This window comes from Indicator indicator, chromosome 29, assembly GCF_027791375.1.
Source record: "Indicator indicator isolate 239-I01 chromosome 29, UM_Iind_1.1, whole genome shotgun sequence".
Classification (NCBI taxonomy): domain Eukaryota; kingdom Metazoa; phylum Chordata; class Aves; order Piciformes; family Indicatoridae; genus Indicator; species Indicator indicator.
This window is the reverse complement of record NC_072038.1, coordinates 646,667-670,681: the sequence shown is the minus strand read 5'-3', so window position 1 is coordinate 670,681 and position 24,015 is coordinate 646,667. Positions and strand designations below refer to the sequence as shown.

Below are 24,015 nucleotides of genomic sequence, written 5' to 3'. Positions count from 1 at the left end.
TGCCATGGGCAGGGACACCTCACACTACAGCAGGCTGGCCAGAGCCTCATCCAGCCTGGCCTTGAACACCTCCAGGGATGGGACCTCAACCACCTCCCTGGACAACCCATTCCAGGCTCTCACCACTCTCATGGGGAAGAACTTCTTCCTCATGTCCAGTCTGAATCTCCCCACTTCTACTTTGTTCCATTCCCCCCTGTCCTGTCCCTACCTGATAGCCTAAAAAGTCCCTCCCCAGCTTTCTTGTAGCCCCCTTCAGATCCTGGAAGGCCACAAGAAGGTCTCTTCAGAGCCTTCTTTTATCCACACTGAACAGTCCCAACTCTTTCAGTCTGTCCTCATAGGAGAGGTGCTCCAGCCCTCTGCTCATCCTCATGGCCCTTCTCTGGACACATATCCCTCTTGTAACAGGGGCTCCAGAACTGGACACAGTACTCCAGGTGTGGTCTCACCAGAGCTGAGCAGAGGGGGAGAATCACCTCCCTGGCCCTGCTGGCCACACTTCTCTTGATGCAGCCCAGGCTCTGCTTGGCTTTCTGGGCTGCAAGTGCACACTGACAGCTCCTGTGCAGCTTCTCATCCCCCAGCGCTCCCAATTCCCTCTCCTCAGGGCTGCTCTCCAGCCAGTCCCTGCCCAGCCTGGATTTGTGCTTGGGATTGCCCTGATCCAGCTGCAGGACCTTGAACTTGGTCTTGTTGAACCTCATGAGGTTGGCTTGTGCCCAGCTCTGCAGCCTGTCCAGGTCTCTCTGGATGGATCCCTTCCCTCCAGCCTGTCCAGGTCCCTCTGGATGGATCCCTTCCCTCCAGCCTGTCTGCTGCACCACACAGCTTGGTGTCATCAGCAAACCTGCTGAGAGTGCACTCAATGCCTCTGTCCATGGCACCAACAAAGATGTTGGACAAGACTGGTCCCAGGACTGATGCCTGAGGGACTCCACTTGTCCCTGGCCTCCACTGGGACATGGAGCCATTGACAGCCACTCTTTGGGTGCAGCCATCAAGCCAGTTCTTTATCCATCTCGTAGTCTACCCATCAAACCCATGTGTCACCAGTTTGGAGAGCAGGATGTGGTGTGGGACAGTGTGGAAGGCTTTGCTCAGATCACTTCCAACCCCCACCATGCTGGGATTCCGGGATTCTGTGTGATTCTGTCCTCCTGAGAGCCAGGAGCTGGGCTCACATCTCACCAGCCCACACATAGGCTGAAGCTGTGGCTTGTTAGCAGCCTCAGTGCAGGGCGAGTGGAAAACGTCTCCTTGCAATGGCTTTTACAAGGTGAAATAAAAGGGGGGAGTAGGGCCATCTAAAGAAGGGATTTGGTTTTCTGCTTTGGCAAAGTCTGTCTGTTTTCAGTGGGAAAAGGAAAAAAAAGAACAAAAAAAAAACAACGAAAAAGAAAGAAAGAGAAACATGAAGTAGCATTTTCATTAAAAAAAAAAAAAAAACCCCACACAAACTTGAAACCACTGAAGACCCAAAGCTCTCCAGCCAAAAATACCCAGCTGGGGCCAAGCAGCTTTCTGTTTCTTGTGGAAATGAGTCTTCAGAGGGAAAAGAGCTGAAGCTTTCTGTGGGAAACCCCAACATCTTCTCATCTGGCTTTTGAATGGTTGCTTGGTTCCCCTAGCTGGGTCAGGTTCAGGGTTTGTATCTCTTCCAGCAGACAGCTGAGAGTTTATAATAAAGTTCTTTGGAAAGATTTGGTCTTGTTCACCAAATGACACACAAGCACAAGCTGGGAAGGGACCTCTGGAGAACATTGAGTCCAAACCCCCTGCCAGAGCAGGATCACCTAGGGCAGGTCACACAGGAATGCATCCAGGTGAGCCTTGAAAGTCTCCAAAGATGAAGACTGCAGCACCTCTCTGTGCAGCCTGCTCCAGGGCTCTGCTATCCTCACAGTACAGAAGTTCCTCCTCATGTTTAGATGGAACTTCCTACATTCAGGTTTATGCCCATTGCCTCCTGTCCTATCACTGGGGACCACTGAGAGGAGTCTGACCCCAAACTCTTGACACCCAACCCTTAGGTATTTGTAAGCATTAAGAAGATTGCCCTCAGCCTCCTCTTCTCCAGCCCTCTCAGCCTTTCCTTACATGAGAGAAGTTCCAGTCCCCTCAATATCTTACTGCTGCTCCTGCCCTGGCTGAAGCCCTGACCATGTGCACCACAGAGAAAGAAACCTCAAACAGCTCCATTTGCTGAGCAGAAATACAAATTGTTTCCCCTTTTACTGTTCTTGCCTCTCCCTAAGCAGTGACAGGTTCCATGTGTGGGTTAAGTGATGCTGGGGTTGAGGGGTGGAGGGTGGAGATAGGTTGGACTTGATGATCTTGAAGGTCTTCTCCAACCTGGTTAATTCTGTGATTCTGTGGGAGCAGGAGATGGGTGTTTGGGGGAGAATGGTTTCATTTTACCACTTTCTGTTCAAGATCTGTGGAAAATTTTCAAGGTACAGCCTAAACTACCACATGGTGGTGGCGGGGCAGGAGGGGGGGTGCTACCAAGAATCAACCAGGTTGGAAGAGGGCTCCAAGATCACAGAATCACAGAATCAACCAGGTTGGAAAAGACCTCAGGTATCATCAAGTCCATTTTGGGCTCCCCAGTTCAAGAGAGACAGAGACTTGCTGGAGAGTCCAACAGAGAGCCAGGAGGATGCTTAGGGGACTTGAGCATCTCCCCTGGGAAGAGAGACTGAGAGCCCTGGGGCTGTTTAGTCTGGAGAAGAGAAGGCTGAGAGGGATCTGATCAATGTCTATCAATAGCTGAGGGGTGGGGGACAGGAGGAGGGGGCCAGGCTCTTTTGGGTGGTGCATAGCAATAAGCCAAGGAACAATGGGTTCAAACTTGAACAGAGAAGGTTTCACCTCAACCTGAGGAGAAACTTCTTTCCAGTGAGGGTGACAGAGCCCTGGAGCAGGCTGCCCAGGGGGGTTGTGGAGTCTCCTTCTCTGGAGCCTTTCCAACCCCACCTGGATGCATTCCTGTGCAGACTGCCCTGGGTGATGCTGCTCTGGCAGGGGGGTTGGACTGGATGAGCTCTGGAGATCCCTTCCAACCTCTAATGTACTGCGGCACCTCCAGGGATGTCAACTCCACCACCTCAACACACCCCCAGCCCATCCAGCCCAGCCCAGCCAGTACCTTTGCATGCCTTGCGGTGGGAGATGGGCTTGCTGAGGTCGCGGTAGAAGCCCTCCTTGCAGTAGTGGCAGTGCCTGCCGGCGGTGTTGTGGCGGCAGTTGAGGCAGACGCCGCCGCTCCGGCGCCCCGACAGCTTGTACAGCTCCATGTTGAAGCGGCACCGCCGGGCGTGCAGGTTGCAGTTGCAGGCTGAGAGAGAGGGAGAGAGCAGAGACTGTCAGCAGCTGAATCACAGAAACACAGAGCCACAGAATCAGAGTCACAGAATCAGTCACAGAATCACAGAATCATAGAATCAGAGAATCACAGAATCATAGAATCACAGAATCATAGAATCAAAGAATCAGAGAATCACAGAATCAGAGAATCAAAGAATCAGAGAATCACAGAATCATAGAATCACAGAATCACAGAATCATAGAATCAGAGAATCACAGAATCAGAGAATCAAAGAATCAGAGAATCACAGAATCAGAGAATCAGAGAATCAGAGAATCACAGAATCATAGAATCAAAGAATCAGAGAATCACAGAATCAGAGAATCACAGAATCATAGAATCAAAGAATCAGAGAATCACAGAATCACAGAATCATAGAATCACAGAATCATAGAATCACAGAATCATAGAATCAAAGAATCACAGAATCACAGAATCACAGAATCATAGAATCACAGAATCACAGAATCACAGAATCACAGAATCATAGAATCAAAGAATCAGAGAATCACAGAATCATAGAATCACAGAATCAGAGAATCAAAGAATCACAGAATCAGAGAATCAAAGAATCAGAGAATCACAGAATCATAGAATCACAGAATCATAGAATCACAGAATCAGAGAATCAAAGAATCAGAGAATCACAGAATCAGAGAATCACAGAATCAGAGAATCACAGAATCATAGAATCATAGAATCAGAGAATCAGAGAATCACAGAATCAGAGAATCAAAGAATCACAGAATCACAGAACCATAGAATCACAGAATCACAGTCACAGAATCACACAGAATCAACCAAGTTGGAAAAGATCTCAGAGCTCATCAAGTCCAACCTATTACCTAATACCTAACACCTCCTGACAGCTAAACCCTGGCTCCAAGTGCCATATCCAAGCCTTTTTTGAACACCTCCAGGGATGGTGACTCCACCACCTCCCTGGGCAGCACATTCCAGTGGCCAATTACTCTTTCTGGGAAGAACTTTCTCCTCACTTGGAGCCTAAACTTCCCCTGGCACATCTTGAGACTGTGTCCTCTTGTTCGCAGGATCACAGGATGTTAGGGGTAGGAAGGGAACCAAAGAGACCATTGAGTCCAACCCCCTGGCAGAGCGGGGCACTGGTTGCCTGGGAGAAGAGCCCAAGCCCCACCTGGCTACAACCTCCCTTCAGGTAGTTGTAGACAGCAATGAGGTCTGCCCTGAGCCTCCTCTTCTCCAGGCTGCACACCCCCATCCCCCTCAACCTCTCCTCACAGGGCTGTGCTCCAGACCCCTCCCCAGCCTCATTGCCCTTCTCTGGACACATTCAAGTCTCTCAATGTCCTTCTGAAATTGAGGAGCCCAGAACTGGACACAGCACTCAAGGTGTGGTCTAACCAGTGCTGAGCACAGGGCAGGATGACTTCCCTGCTCCTGCTGGCCACACTATTCCTGATCCAGGCCAGGATGCCATTGGCCTTCTTGGCCACCTGGGCACACTGCTGGCTCATGTTCAACTGCTGTCAACCAGTACCCCCAGGTCCCTCTCTGCCTGGCTGCTCTCCAGCCACTCTGACCCCAGCCTGTAGGGCTGCATGGGGTTGTTGTGGCCAAAGGGCAGACCCTGGTACTTGGCCTTGTTGAATCTGCACCCAGCTGTGGCAGGTTTAAGCTAAGCCTTTAAACATTTTCTCATAGATCTTGAACAGAACAGTGGAAGAAGGTAAATAAATCACCAGGGATCACAGAATCACAGAATGTTAGGGGTTGGAGGGGACCTCCAAAGCTCACCCAGTCCAACCCTCCTGCCACAGCAGGGTCACCTGGAGCATATCATAGAGGAACACATCCAGGTGTGTTTTGAATATCTCTAGAGAGTGAGACTCCACAACCCCCCTGGGCAGCCTGCTCCAGATGGTGACTCCATCACTGCCCTGGGCAGACCATTGCAATGTTTGAGGACCCTTTCAGAGCAGAAATATTTCCAGGACAGACCCAGTCAGTCAAACACCCCCAAGTCCCCCTCTGCTTTGATTGCTCTTGCTGTGACCAGACCTGTCAGGAGATGTCCAATTTCTCCACCATATGCAGCCTAATGTCAACACAGAGACTATTTTAACAGGAGGCCTTTGCAAAGGACGGCTTCAGGACTTCAAAAGCTCGACCCCTCGCCTGCCTCTCCCCAGAGCTGTCAGGGGAACATCAAGAGGCAGTTGCTCTGGGCTTTGCTGAGAATTTTATAGCTTGTTTTCTTTTCCCTTTGCTTTTATTTGCTCTTCACCCCCCGAAACAATACAGCTGTGCAATGCCAACCCACAGCTGGGCCTCTCGCCTCGGCACGAAGGTGTCACGGCTCCGGGCTTGTCACCTTCCTTTAGAGCAGAGATGTCTTAATCCCTCATTCCTTCCTGTTTACCTTATGGTGCTTGCCCCAGACAAAGCCATGCTACATTGTGCTAAATTATCAGATTTCAGCCCAGAAAATGACAGCCTGGTTCCCCAGTATTTCTCAGCAACAATCCCCAGTGAACTCGGGACGTGAGAGGAACGAGGAGAGCAAAATCCTCTGGACACGTCCCACCAGTGGGATGGAGACTGCTCTCTCCCTGCTTGGCAATCTGAATTCCTCTGGCTGACAGGAGGAGGCCCAACCTCACACCTCCAGCAAGTGCTGGCAGAGCAGGAGAACCATAGGATCATAGAGTTCTCAGGGTTGGAAGGGACCTCAAGGCTCAGCCAGTTCCAACCCCCCTGCCATGGGCAGGGACACCTCACACTACAGCAGGTTGCTCACAGCCACATCCAGCCTGGCTGCAAAAACCTCCAGGGATGAGGCTTTCACCACCTCCCTGGGCAACCTGTGCCAGTGTCTCACCACCCTCATGGTGTAAAACTTCTTCCTAACATCCAATCTGAATCTCCCCACTTCTAGTTTTGCTCCACTCCTCCCGGTCCTATCACTCCCTAAAACGTCCCTCCCCAGCTTTCTTGTAGTCCCCTTCAGATCCTGGAAGGCCACAGGAAGGTCTCCTTGGAGCCACAACCTAAAGATGTTTGTGCCTTGGGTCATAAACCCTGCCAGGAGGGAGTGAATGAGCTGGGAGAAGGTGTGGGCTGGTTGAGCTCCTCTCCATGCCCAGCATCCCTGCACTTGGTCCCTCTGCGAGCTTTCCACAAGCACCACAAGCAGCCAGGGAGTGATGGCCACCCCTCTGCTGTGACTTCTCAGCTTTTTTTTGGCTCCATCCACTCAGCCTTGGCTCTGTCTCCTCCTTCCACCTGCACTCACAGGGCTCCAGGGACATCTGCCAGGCACTGATTGCCTCCCACACAACTGCTTTTCCATCATCCACCCCCTCCTGATCCACCTGTTTGTGCAGACAGAAGGGGCCAAAGTCATCCAAGGGGAGTGGTTGGAATTGAAATGGCCATCTCCTGTGCTCACTCTGAGTGCCTGGGTTCTTAGTGGCCAGTGCTGTGCACTGCTGGCCACCAGCCAGGGCTAGCTGGCAGCTCCATCTGTAGCCTGATATCTTTGCAGATATCCAGCAAGGTTTCTGACTGGGGGAAAAGAACCATCCTATTTTTTCCCTGACAAAAGCACAGAGGGATGGAAGAATGAGGACAATGCAACAAATGACCCATCTAGGAGTCAGGAAGTCCTTAGTGGGCACGAGGCTAGGACATGTGTGATGAGATCCACCACACTGCTGCCACAGCCTTGGAGAAAGCTGCTGCTGGGGGTCTGCAGGTGCTAAGTGTGAGCAAATCACCACAGCTGGGAGCTGGACGTTAGGACCAACAAGGACTCAAAGCAGGTCAAGATCACAGGGTCAGAGGATGCTAGGGGTTGGAAGGAACTTCTGAAGATCATTGAGTCCAAATCCCTGCCCAAGCAGGACCATAGAATCCATCACAGGTCACACAAGAATGCATCCAGATGGGTCCTGAAAGTCTCCAGAGAAGGAGACTCCACAACCTCTTTGGGCAGCCTGTTCCAGTGCTCTGTGAGCCTCACAGGGAAGAAGTTGCTCCTCATGTTGAGGTGGAACCTCCTGTGCTGGAGTTTCTATCCATTAACTATCCCAGGATGCAACTGAGCAGAGCCTGTCCCCTCTCTCTTGACCCCCAGCCCTCAGATATTTATAAACATTTATTAAATCCCCTCTCAGTCTTCTCCTTTCCAGACTAACCACCCCCAGGGCTCTCGGTCTCTCCTCACCAGGCAGTCTCCAGTGCCTTCAGCATCCTTGGAGCCCTCCCTTGGACTCTCTGCAGCAGATCCCTGTCCCTCCTGAACTGGGGAGCCCAGCACTGGATGCAATATTGCAGGTGTGGCCTCACCAGGGCAGAGTAGAGGGGGAGGAGAACCTCCCTGGCTCTGCTGGACACACTCTGAATGCCCCCCAGGACCCCATTGGCCTTCTTGGCCCCCAGGGCACATTGCTGTCCCATGCAGAACTTGTCATCCCCCAGCACTCCCAGGTCCTTCTCCACAGGGCTGCTCTCCAGCAGATCCTCTCCCAACCTGTACTGCTGCAGTTTATTCTTCCTTCCCAGCTGAAGATGCTTTTGGATCCTGGCTCTGAAGGCCCTGGGAGCAGCGGGCAGGGAGTGCAGTCAGCCAGCCACATGTTCCCTGGATGGAGGCACACAGGAAGCACAGCTCCTGCCCACCCTTTCCCTTGCCCAGGGTTCATCCCCTGCTGTGCTAAAACATTTTCCCTCCTTCCTAACATGAACAGGCCTGGCTTTAATTTCCAGCCAGTGCTTCTTGGTTTGGATTTCCCTGCCACAGAAAGTGGCTCTTTAGCAACCCATCTTTTCTTTCTATGAACGCCTTCGCCAGCTGGAAGAAAAATCACCTCCCAGTCCTGGCACCACCTCTGCTCCCCATGCTTTGCCTTTCACCCTGTGGAGAAGGCACCCCCTGCACAGGCTGCAGACCCAGCTCTGGGCAACCCTGCCCCAGGTGCTGAGACCTCCTTGATGAAAGGTTTTGGCTCCAGCTCCTTGCCGAAGCTCAGTGCTGCTGTCTCCTCAGCTCTCTTCTTTCTCTTGCTTTGCCAAGGACCTCACAAGCCTTTTGTTCGCTGACTTTATTGCACACAGATGTACAGAGCTTCATCAAACAACCCCTACCTGCCTGCCAGGCTCCAATCTGTACATCCAGAATATGGTTTAAAAGCAGATGTTCAGAAACCTGGAGAAGGCTGGAGTGGGAAAGGGGAAAGCTGTGGTCTGGAGCTGGGCGAAGAAAGTACAGCAGAAACTACAGCAGTGACTTGGTCAAATGGATGTGTTGAGGAAGGTCAAGGTGGGCAGGATTTTCCCTTTGGGAGAAGGAAAGGAGGTAGGTGAAGGGGAGGCACAGGCTGGAGCGGTGTGGGGGGAGATGTGGCTGTGGTCTTTTGTGCTGCCACCGTGTCCCCCCAGGCCCCACTGTCTCCCAGGACGCATTCCTCTGGGTGGTTTTCATTCAGCAGTGACAATGCAGCCCTTTCAAAAGACCCCACCCTTCCAAAACTTATATCTGGGGCAGTTTTCAAAATGCAAATTGCTTTTTTTAAACAAACGAAAACCCCAACACATTTTGTTTCAATTTTTGCAAACAATAATTCGGGGGAAGGGGGAGGGAGGGGAAGGGAAAGGAAAGGGGAGGGTAGGAGAAGCCAGGGGCTGAAAGTAATCTCTAAATTCAACTTGAATTTATGAACAGGCTCAGTCTCCTTAAAATTGTCCTTTTCTTTTTTTTTTTCTTTCCCCAGTTAAGTTTTTTTATTTCCTTGGCCAGAAAATTGCTAGCTCAGCCTGAACCATTATTTCTCTTCTGCAGGAGGAAGCTTTGTGTGCCTAGTCCAGGTCACTGAGAAGGGCACCCTGCTCGTGCCCATCCAGGGAGGGGCTTTGCTCTCCAGACACTGGAGAGTAGTTTTTGAGGTCCACACTGGTCAAGGAGAGAGCCACATTTTAGATCAAAGAGGGGACAATGGGGATGGAGCAAGCCAGAGCTAGCAGAGAGCTTTCTACTTGCTGGACTGGGAGGTGAAGTGAAAGTCGCCATGGGAGAGAGCAGCAGGGTGTCCCTGATCCCCTACAACATTGTGTCCCTCCAAGTTTTCTGCTGGCTGGTTTGAGGTTTTGGAGCAGCTGGGCATGAAAGTGAAGCTCCTGCAGCGCTGCATGCCAGCAGTCCAGCTGGGGCTGTGATGGTTGGAGCTCTGCTGGTGAGCAGTTCTGGGTGGTGTGGCCCTTCAGGATGTTCCCCCTGGTTGGCACGGATGCTGCCCAAGCTGGGGAGGAGGTTTCTCTCCATGCTTGCTGCAGCAAAATGGCAAAGCCTGGATGAAGAGCAGCTGTGGTGGCAGCAAAGTCCTGCACAGTCCAACCACCATGTGTGGCACCGGGAACTCGGAGCCGTCGGAACTGAGCGGCTGGATCCAGCCCCTGCTGGCTCAGTGCCACCCACCACAGCTCCAGTTGGCCAACACTAAACACAAATGTTTGCTTGGGAAAATCCATCTGTGTGAAGTCTGAGTGAGGAGGAGGAGGAGGAGGAGGAGGAGGAGGCGGAGGCTTGGAAGTGGGTTTGGTTTTCTCCAGCTAAGCCACCGAAGGGGAAATCCATCAGTGGCTCGAGGGGGAGGCTCAGGGTCTGTGCCAGGCCCCAGGTTTTCCTGACAGCAGAGCAAAGAGGTGGAGGAAAGGGTGGGTGCACCACAGAACATGCAGCTATGGCAGTGCCCACCAAAACAGAGCCTGGCTTAAAGCAAGAGCAAGAGTGCACTGCTGGGGGAGGGGGGGAAGGAAAGCCCCATCCTGGCTGGTGCTTCCCAGAGACTTCCCATTGCTGAGGTCAAAGGCAGCTCCTCACCCTCCAACCTGCTCCCCATGAGGCTTCTTGCACTTCTCCACCCATGAGCAACACCCCTGAGAGTACCAAAAGGCCAAAGTGCAAATGTTGGTGAAGAGGGAGAGAGGGTTCCTGGGGAGAAATATGCTGCAAAGATCTTTCTGGTGACACAAAAAGGGGTTGGAGAAGAGAAGAGAAGACCTTGCCATGCATGAGAAACCTGAGGAATGGCAATTTGGTGAGAAAGCTCTAGACAGGAGCTCTACACAAGGATGTGATCAGGCATTGGAATGTGCTGCCCAGGGAGGTGGTGGAGTCACCAAACCTGGATGTGTTTAAAGGTGGTTTAGATGTGGTGCTTGGGGATGTGACTTAGGGGTGACCCTTCTAGAGCAGGGTCAATGGTCGGACTTGGTGACCCTGAGGGTCTTTTCCAACCTGAATGTTTCTGTGATTCTGTAATCCTGGGCAACCTGATGTAGGCAAACTTCCTTTAGCAGGGGAGCTGGACTTGATGACCTCCAGAGGTCACTTCCAGCACCCACCATGCTGGGATTGTGTGAAGATGCCATCAGGGTAACCCAGCTCTTCCCTGGGCATGCTGCACACCCCAAGTGCCCTTCACTTCCTCCTTTGCCCATATTTGCCAAACCTCTACATGCTCCAGGGACTGGGAGATCCTGGAGGTGCCCTTCTGCCAGCACTGTTTCTGCAAGGTATAAGAAGGCTCTGCAATGCTGAAGCCCAAGTAACAGCAATGTTCAGCAACTTAGAAATGGGGCTTTGGACCCTAAGATTGAGGGTTTGGACCCTAAATTTCAAACTGTTGGTTGCAACTAAAAGGCTGTGAGGATTTTTGTTGTAAAAATGGGGCTTTACACCATTCAAATGGGTCTTTGGCTGCTCTAAATGAGTGTTTGGGCAGTAAGAAAGTGAGGCTTTGAGCCCAACATGAGGTGTTTGTGTTCACACCTGCCTGAGCTTGCCAAGGAGAAGAGCTTCCTTTTCTTTTCTGGGAAAAAAAGAAATGCCAAATTCACTGTTTGGGCTGAAAGGTTTGAGCCTGGGTGTTTGACTCAGGCTGAGTACTTCTGGAAAAGTTCCTGCTGCAACGATTCAGCTGCTAATGAGAAGCAAGGGGAGTGAAAGAGGGAGCCTTGTGCCAAGGCTAACATATTGGGGGGGGGAGGGGGGGGGGAGTTTCTTTCCTTAGAGGAAACCTCCTGCCCTTATATTTGAAGCCAAAGCTTAAACAGAAAAACATTGCTCCCTCCTAGGGATGTGTCCTTTGTTGTCTCTAAGAAGAACTGCTGAAGCTCAGCTAAGATTTGAAGCCACTGAAAACTGGGGGACAGGTTTGGCTGAAGCTTTTTGCAGCTAAGATCTTATTCTCAATGGCCAAACCAAGCTCAAATCCAGGCCTGTAGTAGATGCTTGTCCTGCTGCTGGACTCTCAGGTGCTGAGCATGGCAGTGCCAAAGCCACATTTCTCCCTCCTGCCTTTGGTATGGGATCCACCTCCATCCATCAGACCTCCCCAGCAGAGATGGTTTGTCAGCAGGAAGGGTGAACTGTGAGTAGATGCCAGGGAGTGGGTAGGAGAAGCAAACATTAAAGAGCAGAACTTGGTGGCTTCAACTCTGTGTTTTGGGGGTTGTCCTCACCCCAGCAGACAGTAGAGATAAACCAGGCACATCCATGGTAAAGCAGCTGTCCAGCAGCTCAAACACTGGCTGCCAGAACTGGGCAGCAGACAGCTTGGCAAAGCCAACAACCAGCATGTGGCCTCTGCCATGTGGTTCTGAGAACAGACACAGAGACAAAGTCCAGAGCTGCTCATAGGTCAGACCCCAAAGAGGGAAGAACAAGTCCCATCTCATCAGCTACTGAGGGCTACTTTGTCAAAAAATCACAGTCCTCAACTTTTCTCCAGTGCTGCAGGACCAAAGCTCTTCCCAACAGCCCAAGATCCCTTTGGACAGCACCCAGCAGCTGCTGCAAGCCAAGCATGGTGGCTGCCCCTCCAGTCCCCCCCCCATGCCATGGGAACTTGTTCTGACAGTGACAGTCCTGACTTAACCTAGGACCTGAACCTGGCTGTGGTCTGTTAGATGTTTTGATGAACTTCAGGGAGAGAGAGAGATTTTCATAACTTCTGCATTTAATAGTTCCAGCCTGGACCGAAGCACCAAAGCCTCACTAGGTATTTCTTGGCTGTCCACATGGTATTTCTGGCCCTGCAGGAAGCATCAGAGAAGCAAGAGCAAGGCTTATTCCTGAGAGATTTACAGCTCTGGGATGTTCAGCTTATGAGCCAGCTACAGCAGTCTCTGAGCAGTGGAGATCTCCTCCTTGCTCGCCAGCACACGTGGCAACCAGCTGCTCCCAGCCTCCAAGGTCCCACTGATTTCTCTAGTCCTGCCTTGAAGCCTGGGGGGACACCTCCAGTGACCTCTGATGGCTCCTTGAAGGCCACCAGGCAGCTGAATTGTCTGCCAACAGGCAATGTGGATGGGCAAGAAACCTGTGGGCCCCTTGTGTGGCACTGCACTGTGGAGATTTGTGGCAGCCTCTCAACCCAAGGCATTTCATCCCAAGACAAAAGCAAGTCTTACTCAACACAGGATGCAAATCACAAAGCAAGCCTAACCCTGGTGCAGCACACAGGGATGGACTCCAAGTGCCTGGAAACAGGCTGCAAATCACCCTTGCTTCCTCCAGAGAATGTTCTGGGAGGGGACATCTGCTCCTCTGCAGAGGCTGGAGTGGAGCCTTCTTGCATCCAGAGCACCTCAGAAAGCAGTCTGGAGATGAGGGCTTCAACCTCATAGTCTACAAAGACACAGTCTACTGCTTGAGCAACCTGACCTCCAGGCTGGATGGGACTCTGAGCAACCTGATCTAGGGTGAGGTGTCCCTGCCCATGGCAGGGGGGTTGAAACTGGATGATCCTTGAGGTCCCTTCCAACCCTGACAGTTCTGTGACTCTATGACAAGCTGGCCCATGGGATGATCTACTAAGATACTTTCAGAAAGGAAGGGCTGTGGGTGTTGTCTACCTGGACTTCAGGGAAGCCTTTGATGACACTTCCTAGAGGAGTGACATGGAGAAAGTGGCTGCTGATGGCTTGGGTGGGTGTACTCTTCACTGGGGTGATGGTCAGGCCCTAAAAGTGGTGGGGAATGGAGTTAAATTCAGTTGGTGGCAGGTCCCAAGTGCTGCTCCCCAGGGCTCAGTGCTGGGGCCAGTCCTGTTTTACTTCCTCATCAGTGATCTGCATGAGGAGATGGAGGCACCCTCAGTAAGTTTGCCTCAAGTAGGGTAGAAAGGCTCTACAGAAAGATCTGGGCAGGCTGAATCCATGAACCAAGGCCAATGGGATGAGGAACAACAAGGTGCTTAGTCCTGCACAACCCCATGAAGGCTCCAGGCTTGGGGCAGAGAGGCTGGAAACTGCCCAGTGGGAAAGGACCTGTGGGTGCTGGTTGAGAGCAGATGAAAATAAGCCAGAGTGTGCCCAGGTGGCTGAGAAGGCCACCAGCATCCTGGCCTGGATCAGCAGTGGTGTGGCCAGCAGGAACAGGGAACCCATTGTGCCCTTGTACCAGGCATTGGTGAGACCACAGCTTGATTCCTGGGTTCAGTTTTGAGTCCCTCACTCCAAGAAGGACATTGAGGTGCTGGAGCAGGTCCAGAGAAGGGCAACAAAGCTATGCCAGGTTCTCCTGTCCTGCACTGAGCTGCCAGCACATTGCACCCTCCTTCAGGTGCCAACATGGCCAGTGAAGGGATGGCATTCACAGGCACTTCCTAGGTGCTGCAGCAAGAGCTCTCTTCCTTTCTGTAGCTGTTGAGTTTGAGCAGGAGATTTTCCCCTTCAAATCAGGTACTGTTCAGGAAGTTCAGAGATGAGCTTCAGCTTGGAAGGAGCCTAATTATTTTTGTTTGTTTGTTTTTGAGAAGGGAGAACTCAAGAAGTGACCTCTCTGGTTTAAATCTCTGAGATGACACCAGGCTGTCATCAGCTTTCTTTATGTGATTGAACCCCCCCCCCCCCAGGCCAGCCTCCTGAGGTTGTAAGTACTTTGAAATGAGTTGATTGCATCCCATAATTCATCCAGATGTCATCCAAAGGCAGGAGCTAAGGGGAGAGCTCACCCAACAACCCACAGGTTATCACAGAGAGCACACAGCCCCCAGCCCCCACTGCCCACCCCAGCTCCAAGGCTCTCCTTAAGTGTTGCTATTTATTTAGAGTCCAGGGGGATCCACTTGGCAACAATCCACCCACTTAGGCTCTGGCTTTGTGGTTTCCCTCTTATCTGCTACAGATCTCAACAGCAGCTTTCCTCCCACCACTCCAGGGCCTGTGGTTCTTTGCAAGACCTTTCTCCTCTCTCTACCCCACAAGATCACAGTTTCAGAGTCTCACAGTATATCAGAGGTTGGAAGGGACCTCCAGAGCTCACCCAGTCCAACCCCCTGCCAGAGCAGCATCACCCAGGGGAGTCTGCACAGGAATGCATCCAGGTGGGGTTGGAAAGGCTCCAGAGAAGGAGACTCCACAACCCCCCTGGGCAGCCTGTTCCAGGGCTCTGCCACCCTCACTGGAAAGAAGTTTCTCCTCCTGTGGAGCTGAAATCTTCTCTGTTCAAGTTTGTCTCCATTGTTCCTTGTCCTATCACTGTGCACCACCCAGCAGAGCCTGGCCCCCTCCTCCTGCCCCCCACCCCTCAGCTATTGATAGACATTGATCAGATCCCTCTCAGCCTTCTCTTCTCCAGACTAAACAGCCCCAGGGCTCTCAGTCTCTCTTCCCAGGGGAGATGCTCAAGTCCCCTAAGCATCCTCCTGGCTCTCTGTTGGACTCTCTCCAGCAGGTCTCTGTCTCTCTTGACCTGGGGAGCCCCAAACTGGACACAGTACTCCAGGTGTGGTCTCAGCAGGGCAGAGTAGAGAGGTAGAAGAACTTCCCAGGCCTGCTGGACACCTTTCTTGCTGCACCCCAGGATCCCATTGGCTCTCTTGGCCACAAGAGCACATTGCTGTCCCATGCAGAACTTGCTGCCCACCAGCACTCCAAGGTCTGTCTCTGTGGAGCTGCTTTCCAGCAGGGCAGCCTCTAACCTGTCCTGGTGCCTGCTGTTATTCCTCCCCAGTGATGGTGCTTACCTCCTACCTGTCTGCTCTGCTAACCTCACTGGGCAGTTATGACCTGCTGCAGGTTGTGAGGATGCTTCTCAAGGTGCCACAACCAACAGCCCAGTCCCCAGGTGCTTGAGCTGATCGATTCTGTGGTGTTTCTGTAAAACCACAGTCCAAGAGCAGGCAGGTCAGGTGGCAGGGATCTGAGCACTGCAAGCCTCAAAGTGGTGCTGCAGCCCAGAGCAAGGGCTGAAACATCTGCTGAAGGGTCTAGAGCCACAAGTCTCATGAGTGAGCACTGTAAGCATCAGAGCAATGCTCCAACCCAGATGAAAGGCTGAAGTGGCTGGTGAGGAGCACAGGTCTTGAAGGAGCATGTGTGAGGCAGGGGATATAGAAGTCATTTGAGGGTTAATGGCACAGCAAAACCAGAGGTTGAAAGAGTTTGCACATTCAGAGCAGAGGTTACTCAAAGGTCTGACACTACAACCAACCCAGGGAAGGCTCAAAAGCCTTGGAGAAGAGCAGCTGAGGGGAGGTATTCTCAATGCTTACAGATGTCTAATGGGTGTCAGGAGGATGGGGCCAGACCCTCCTCAGTGGTCTCCAGTGACAGGACAAGAGGCAATGGGCAGAAATCTGAGAATAGGAAGTTCTATCTAAAATGAGGAGGAACTTCTTCACTGTGAGGCTCACAGAGCACTGGAGCAGCCTGCCCAGACAGGTTGTGGAGTCTCCTTCTCTGGAGACTTTCAAGGCTCACCTGGATGTGTTCCTGCATGACCTGCCCTGGCTGATCCTGCTCTGGCAAGGGGTTTGGACTGGATGATCTCCAGAGGTCCCTTCCAAGCCTTACCAATTCTGTCATTCTGGGATTCTGGGACTTTAAAACTCTGGATTCCAACCTCTCAGCCTAACAGACCCATGGATACAAACATCCTTCACTCTGCTTCCACCCCTGCCCCACCGAGCCAGGAAACTTGGCCATGTCTCCCCAGCAGCCAAGAGGTGAAAGCAGTGCAAAGCTGGTTTGAAACCAGATCATGCTGTGACTGCTCCAGGGCAGACCCAGATTCAAATGGTGCCACTTGTGTGCCCAGTCCCTGCTTCTGGGCTGTGCTAATCCAGCCCCCTGTGAGGCTGAGTGTTTAAAAGCAAGCCCAGCGTGCTCAGGATCGTGGGGTGTTTGTTTAACCCCAGATCATTTCCCAATCTTGCCTGGAGCAGGGCCAGGGGAGTTGTTAAAGTGGTCCCAGTCAGACCTGCTAGCAGGGAGCCCTGCAGCTGGCAGCTACCAGAGCTCATTACCAAGCCCTGGCTCATCATCTCCCACCAAAGCCTGCAGCATCCCCTCTGAGGTGACACAGAGTGCAGGCTCCTGTACCAGAACCAGCTCTCTGAAGATCAGCTCCTGCAAGCTTTCCCTTTGGAGGCCAATTTGGCACCACTTTGTCTTTTCAGTGACCCTTTTGTCCTTCCTTGACCATCTGTTTGCTGCTGCCTTCCCTCCTTTCAGCCAGGATCATGTCACCTCCTCACCTCAAGCTGTGCCATACCCCTGGGACAGAGAGGAGCAAGGGACCCCTGCCCAGAGGACAGCATCCTCCTGAAGCTGGGGAAGGATGGTACCCTGCAAGCAGCTCCCACAAGTGACCCATGGAGCTGCTGTGGTACAGTACAGACCAAAGCCCCAGGGAAAGGAACCTTCCTGGGGGATGGTCCCCTCTGTTTCATCCCACATTGTGGGCCTGTCTGGGAGATGGTCCTGCCTCTGCTTGCAGATGCTGCTCCAGCCCTTGCCTGGTGCTGGGAGATGGAGCAGAGGGTGGCTTTGGGCCTCCTCCCCTTCTCCATGAGTTACAAACCTCAGCTTGGCCACTTGATGTGCCAGACAGTAACACAAGCTTTGACAGATGACAGCTCTTGGGAAAGGTTTTGGTTTGTCTCTGAGGCCAAGCTGGCTCAAGGGAGCAGTTGGCAGCTCAGGGGAGCAGTTGGCAGCTCAGGGGAGCAGCTGGCAGCTCAGCACCATCGTTTCCACCCAGCAGAGTGGGGCTCAGCATCTGTGCTGCTGTGGAGAGCCCAGCAGAGTGTAACACAGCCTGGACCCAGCCACTCTTGCTGGGTGACTCTTTCCCTGGTGAGGAGATGCTTCTCAGCATGGGAAGGATGGGCTCCTTCCCAGCCCACAGGTCAGACCAGGAGGGACAGCAAAACTCATCTTGTATGGATACAAACTAGAACCCAGGAGGTTCCACCTCAACAGGAGGAGAAAGTTCTTCACTGTAAGGGTGCTGGAACCCTGGAGCAGGCTGCCAAGAGAGGTTGTGGAGTCTCCTTCACTAGAGACTTTCTAGACCCATCTGGATGTATTCCTGGGTGACCTGCTCTAGGTGATGCTGCCTTGGCAGGAGGATTGAACTCAATGATCTCTGAAGGTCCTCATGTTGAGGTGGAACCTCCTGTGTTCTAGCTTGTACCCATAGCTCCTTGTCCCTGTGTCCTTGTCCCTTCCAACCCCTACCATGCTGTGATACTATGATCTCTACCCATGCCACCATCACCTGAGTCCCAGAGGACAAACAGGTCCAGAGAGGAGACCAAAGCCTTGAGGTACTCTCAGCTGCTGGAGCCAAGACTGAGAGTCACCCACAGTTTGAAAATGTTTTCCAACCCTGCCATACTAATAAACACATTTCAAAATGGGGGAGTGCTTGGTAGGAGCAGTGTCTTGGTTTCCCTGCTGCTGTGCAGTGAGGAGCCAGAGCCTTCAAAAGCAGAGAGCAAGCACCACTGGTCCAAAATAAGTATTGCTCTTCCCTAGGTGATGGCTCTCTCTCTGTTTTTAAGACACTGATGTTCCTTAATCACTTTGAACTGCTTCACTTCCCCAACAAGTGACCCTGAAAAGAGCCTGAGCCCCTGGAAACCTGTGAAGTGCTCTGCTGAGGCAGGGAAACATCATTCCAGGAGGCTGGGGCCAGGCACCATCAGCACCTCCTCACTGTGCTAATAAAATGCAGTAGGTGGCTGCAAACAGACCCTGTTCAGGACCCAGTCCTAGAGTGGCTATGGAAACAGAGGCCACACATCCCCCCAGGCATGGCTGGAGGGTGATCACTGGCCCTTGAGTTTGTTCTTGCTGTTCTGCCCTTGTTTCTGCTCTACAAACACCCCAACATGTGGCAGCTGCTGATGACAAAGCAACTAGTGGGGTCAGTTCTCCTCTCTTCCAAGCTCACTCTTGACCAATGCTGCTTGTCCTAAGGGAAGATCTGCTGGAGCACAGAATGGCAGAATCCCAGAGTGCTTTGGGTTGCAAGGGACCTTCCATGCTCATCCAGTCCTATCCCCTGCAGCCAGCAGGGACATCTGCAACCAGAGCAGGGCTCACAGCCCCAAACAACCTGACCTGCACTGGTGCCAGCCATGGGGCAGCTCCCACTTCTCTGGGCAACTTGGGACAGGCTCTCACCACCCTCAGGGTCAAACATTTCTTCCTTCTCTCCACTCTCAATCTCTCTCTTTGACTTCCAAACCATCCCCCCTTGTCCTGTCACATCAGGCCCTGCTCAAAAGTCTGTCCCCAGCTTTCTGCTCAGCCCTTGAAGCACTGCAAGGCCACCAGAAGGTCTCCCTGGAGCCTTCTCCTCTCCAGGCTGCCCAAGCCCAACTCTCTCAGCCTGGCTCCCAGGAGAGGGCTTCCAGCCCTGCCAGCATTGCTGTGGCCTCCTCTGGCCCTGCTCCAGCAGGTCCCTGTCTGTGCTGTGCTGAGGGCTCCAGAGCTGCCCCAGCACTGCAGGGGGAGTGTGAGCAGAGCACAGCAGAGAGGCAGAATCCCCTCCCTGCCCCTGCTGCCCACACTGCTGGGGATGAGTCCAGGCCAGGCTGGGGCTGGGCTGGCAGTGCTCAGTGCAGGCTCAGTACATGGACACACACTGCCCTGGGCCATCACATCCCAGGCACAGCCTTCTCTGTGCTCTGCCGTGAGAATGAAGTCCACCAGATGCAGAGAAGGTCCTGCCATGGCTCTGCTCCTGAGCCCAATGTAATCCTGGCCCAGCCACCCAGCACCACTGTGCCTCAGTTTCCCTTTCTGGCGAGCATGTGCCTCAGAGGAACCCTGTGAGGGTTGTGTTGTGGGAAAGGCTAAGAGCAGCAGGAGCCAGAACTGTCTGTGGGTCTGCAGGCAGATGAGCTACAAGAATCCATGCCTAGCTGGAAAACCTCAACACAGATGGATATTAATTCTGCTTCCAAGACTCCCAAAACCTGCAGCTTCAGCTCCAGAGGCCTGAACACAAATCCCAGTGGATGACAGGACCAGCATCCACCACCCCTCCCACATTCTCCTGCAGCCTGTAGTGGCTCTGTGCTGCCTTTCCAAAGGCCATGCAGGTGTGAAGGGCTGAGGACATCCCTGTTTGCTCAGCAATACTTGCACCTTTGGGGCTGTGGACAAAGCTCTTCTTTGTGGCTGGGCCAGGTAAACAGAGCTGTCTTATCAGCAGGACCTTTTCAGGGGATCTGAGGAGGAAGGGGGACTCCAGCTTATGTGCCTGACCTCCCAACCAGCACCAGCAGCAGCAAGGATATGAAAGTATTTCGTGGAGGTGTTGAGACAACCTTGTCTGCCCTGCTCCCCCCAGCACTGTGGGACAGTTGCTTTCTGCTCAGTGCTCCCCAGGCAGGCTGGGCAGTCCCAGGACTCCCCAGTAAGGCACTGGTGTGTTTTGTTTTCCTGGAGACTGGGAGTTTATCAGAAGCTGACAGGCTTATCCCACTTTATCAGGGCAGCAGGGCTACTGGTAATGGTTTTCTGTAGCAAAAAATGTTGATTGCAGCTGGGGTTGGAGTAGGTCAGGGTGGGTGGGAGGCTGATAGGGATGAGCACAACATCTTCTGTCTGCTGTGGAGGTCTCTGTAGAAGGCACCACTGTGACCCCCACGTGTGAAGAGGGCTGTCCTGCCCTGTTCTGAAATGTTTCATATCAAGATCTCAGCACCTGTGACCTTTCAAAGGTCATATCCCCCCCTCTGCAAGGCAGCTGTCAGCTTGGCTGTCTCACACACACCTCCATCTGGAACATGGGGTCTCACCTTCTCACTTTCCCTCTGCTTGCCATGGGATCTGTTGCAGTAACAGCTTCAGACTGGAAGAATCATGGAATCATAGAACTGTCAGGGCTGGAAGGGACCTCAAGGCTCAGCCAGTTCCAACCCCCCTGCCATGGGCAGGGACACCTCACACCACAGCAGGTTGCTCACAGCCACATCCAGCCTGGCTGCAAAAACCTCCAGGGATGAGGCTTCCACCACCTCCCTGGGCAACCTCTGCCAGTGTCTCACCACCCTCATGGGGAAGAATTTCTTCCTAACATCCAATCTGAATATACCCATTTCTATTTTTTTCCACCCCCCCCAGTCCTATCACTCCCTGACACCCTCAAAAGTTCCTCACCAGCTTCCTTGTAGCCCCCTTCAGATCCTGGAAGGCCACAAGAAGGTCTCCTGGGAGCCTTCTCCTCTCCAGACTGCACAACCCCAACTCTCTCAGTCTGTCCCCATAGGAGAGATGCTCCAGAAGAAGCAGCTGGCTTTGGATCAGACATTAGGAAGAAATCCTTCCCTGTGAGGGTGGTGAGGCTCTAGAAGAGGCTGCCCAGGGAAGTTTTGGTTGCTCCAAGCCTGAAAGTGTTCAAAGTCAGGTTGGATGAGGCTTTGAGCAACCTGGGCTGGTGGGAAGTGTCCCTGCCCATGGCAGGGGGGTTGGAACTGGATGAGCTTTCAGGTCCCTTCCAACTCAAAGCATTCTGTGATTCCGTGATTCCAGGATTTTTCCTATCCTCTGCTCCACAGCTGAGTGGTGATGCTGTGCAGTGGCTGAAGGCTCACCCCAGAGATGGGTCTGGGCTGCTGCAAGCAATGGGCTCTGCCCAGCCCAGCTCTGCCCAGAGGTGGTGTGGATCTGGGAGCGATCCCACTGACTCAGCATCACCAAGGATGAAGGAGGCAAACATCTACACAATGGTGAAGCAAAGCCACCCCATCTGGCCCTACAGCCCCCCTCAGGCAAGGCTGATGCACCTGGAAAGGCAGCAGCACTTCACTGCCCAGCCCAGAGCCTGCAGCCCCCTCCACGCTTTCAAGGGTCGCTTAGGGCAGACTTTGATGGTGTGAAGTCAAAACACACAGCCCCAACCTTCCTGGGGCTGTTCCCCTGCCTCTCTCTGAGGGATTTATCCCTGATCAAAGCCAGTCAAACAACAGGCATTTCCCAGCTTTTCTGCTGGGCTAAACCTTCCAAGCATGCCACAGCCCTGGGACCCTGCCTTGGCCAGCCTGACCCTGGCCACTGCTTGTCACCCAGGCAGGTGGGGGTCAGGAAAGATCAGAAGTGTTTGAAGATGGTTAATCCCCACTGGGACACTGCTCATAACAACTGGGCAGGTCTCTGGAGAAGGGCTTGACATGAACACCTGAACACATCAAGCTGCACCTCTCCTCCTCTGGAGACTTTCAAACCCCACCTGGATCTGTTCCTGTGTGATCTGCCCTAGGTGATCCTGCTCTGACAGGGGGTTTGGATCAGGGGGTGATCTCTGGAGGTCCCTTCCAAGCCCTAACATGCTGGGATTCTGTGCTTTGGGGCAGCAAAGGCTGGTTTTGCCTGTGGGAACTTTGCTTTTCATTTCAGCCAAGACTTGAGGAATGGATGTGCCCAGGGGTGGGGTCCATGGCAGCAGGAGGAGGATGCTGAGGTCCCTCCTTTCCTAACCCTCATTTTCCCTGCTCCCTGCTTTCCACTGGACTGTCCCTATGAAGCTCCTGCCAGCATCCATAACCCCAGGGTCACTGCCAAAACCCATCCCAGGGCAGGGAGGGGACTGAGCAATGACAATGAGGCAACCCAGGCCCAAGCAAAGGTGTTGACAACCTCTTGAGGGCAGGGGAGGAGGAGGAGGAGGAGGGGTTCTAGCAGAGCTCTGGGTATCCCAGCAGCCACCCTCTCTCCTGCCACTAGGGCTACCACAGGTTCTTGTGACTGCCAGGCAGATTTTATCAGAAGCCTTTAATTAGCTTATCATGGGTAATTAGCTCCATGGCTCAGGCTGCTGCTGGCACAGTCTGCAGGTCTGGGGCACTTCAAACAAGGGCTGCAGATGTGTAGACATCTCTGGGACACCATGAGGTGCAGCAGTGATGCTGCTGATAGCAAAGAGGATGCTCTGAGGAGGGCTTGGGCCACCTGAGCCAAGGGATGGGTCATTTTGACCCTAAAATTGTCTGCTCCACCACCTTCAGAAAATATTTCATTCTCTTTGGGATCTGAGCCTGGTTCTTGACCATCCCTGCAGAGAAAAGAAGGAGGGAGCATGATCAGGTGTTTGCAGGGACAAGGGGTAGCCTGGGCACAGGCAGGAACTGATCAATGTCTCCATAAATCCTGAAACCAGTCATGAACATCTTTCCATCCAAAAATGTCCTGAAGTTATCCACTATGGCTTTAACCTCTCAGGGACACTTCTCAGCTCATGTCCAGACTGACTTCCATCCTCTCCATCATGCCCCAATGGAAGAGTCTCTGGATGTATGACTCTCATTATGGTTGGAAACTCTTGGAAAGCTGGTCCAGGCCAGTCCTGTGCCAGGGACCAGGTGGTGCTAATGGTGTGGAGAGCCAAGCTTAGCCTTCATGGTGAGAGTGGCCACAGTGTGATGATGCCACATGAAGTGGCTGCTTCTTGGGTCACAGTCTCACAGTATATCAGAGGTTGGAAGGGACCTCAAGAGATCATCAGGTCCAACCCCCCTGCAAGAGCAGGATCACTTAGGTTATTCCCCACAGGAATGCATCCAGGTGGGTTTGGAAGTCTCCAGAGAAGGAAACTCCACAACCCCCCTGGGGGTCATAAAATCCCAGCATGGTGTGGTTGGAAGGAACATCTGGAGGTTATCCAGTCCAAGCCCCTGCTCCAGCAGGACACCCACAGCAGCTTGCCCAGGATCACCATGGCCCAGCTGGGCTTGGAAGCTCTCCACACAAGGAGACTCCACAACCTCTCTGGGCAGCCTGCTCCAGGCCTCCAGCACCCTCACAACAAAGAACTTTCTCCTCCTCTTCAGATGGAACCTCCTGGGTTCCAGTCTGTGCCCACTGCCCCTTGGCCTGTCCCTGGGCACCACTGAGCAGAGTCTGGCCCCAGCCTCTTGCCCCCCACAGCTCCTTCAGCTCTTGCTGAGCATTGCTCAGCTCCCCTCTGGGGCTGCTCTTCTGCAGGCTCTCAGCCCCAGGGCTCTCAGCCTTTGCTCCTCACAGAGCTGCTTCAGTCCCCACCTGGGGTGACATTGAGCTGCTGTGGATGGGGTTGCAAAAGCCTCTTGCCCTGGGCTGGAAGCTTAGGGCTGTGAAGGACAAGGTGACAGGCCTAATCCCTTCTCTTTGGTGTTTTCTTTTTTTTTTTAATTCCTTTTTTGAAGCCCTCCCTCCTTCCCTGCAGTCCCAGCTGCTGCGCTGGGCTTCGGCTGAGTCTGTCTCAGTGGGAGACCTGCTCTGGGCTTCAGCTGAAGCTGCTGAAGTTTGCCCAAGCATTGCAGAGAGGAGATTGCATTTCTTTGAAGGAAACTGAGTTTCCTCCAGTTACAGCAACCAGCTGGGAG

The 24,015-nt window shown here is 53.0% G+C and overlaps 1 protein-coding gene across 1 annotated transcript in view; it reads right to left on the bottom strand.

The window, feature by feature from the left end:
• Positions 1 to 24,015, bottom strand: part of NTN1 (netrin 1) — a 135,672-nt gene that overhangs the window by 56,402 nt on the left and 55,255 nt on the right. Inside the window, exon 2 of the mRNA XM_054394042.1 lies at positions 3,152 to 3,340. Coding sequence (XP_054250017.1) covers positions 3,152 to 3,340 — 189 coding nt within the window. The remainder of the gene's footprint in view (positions 1 to 3,151; positions 3,341 to 24,015) is intronic.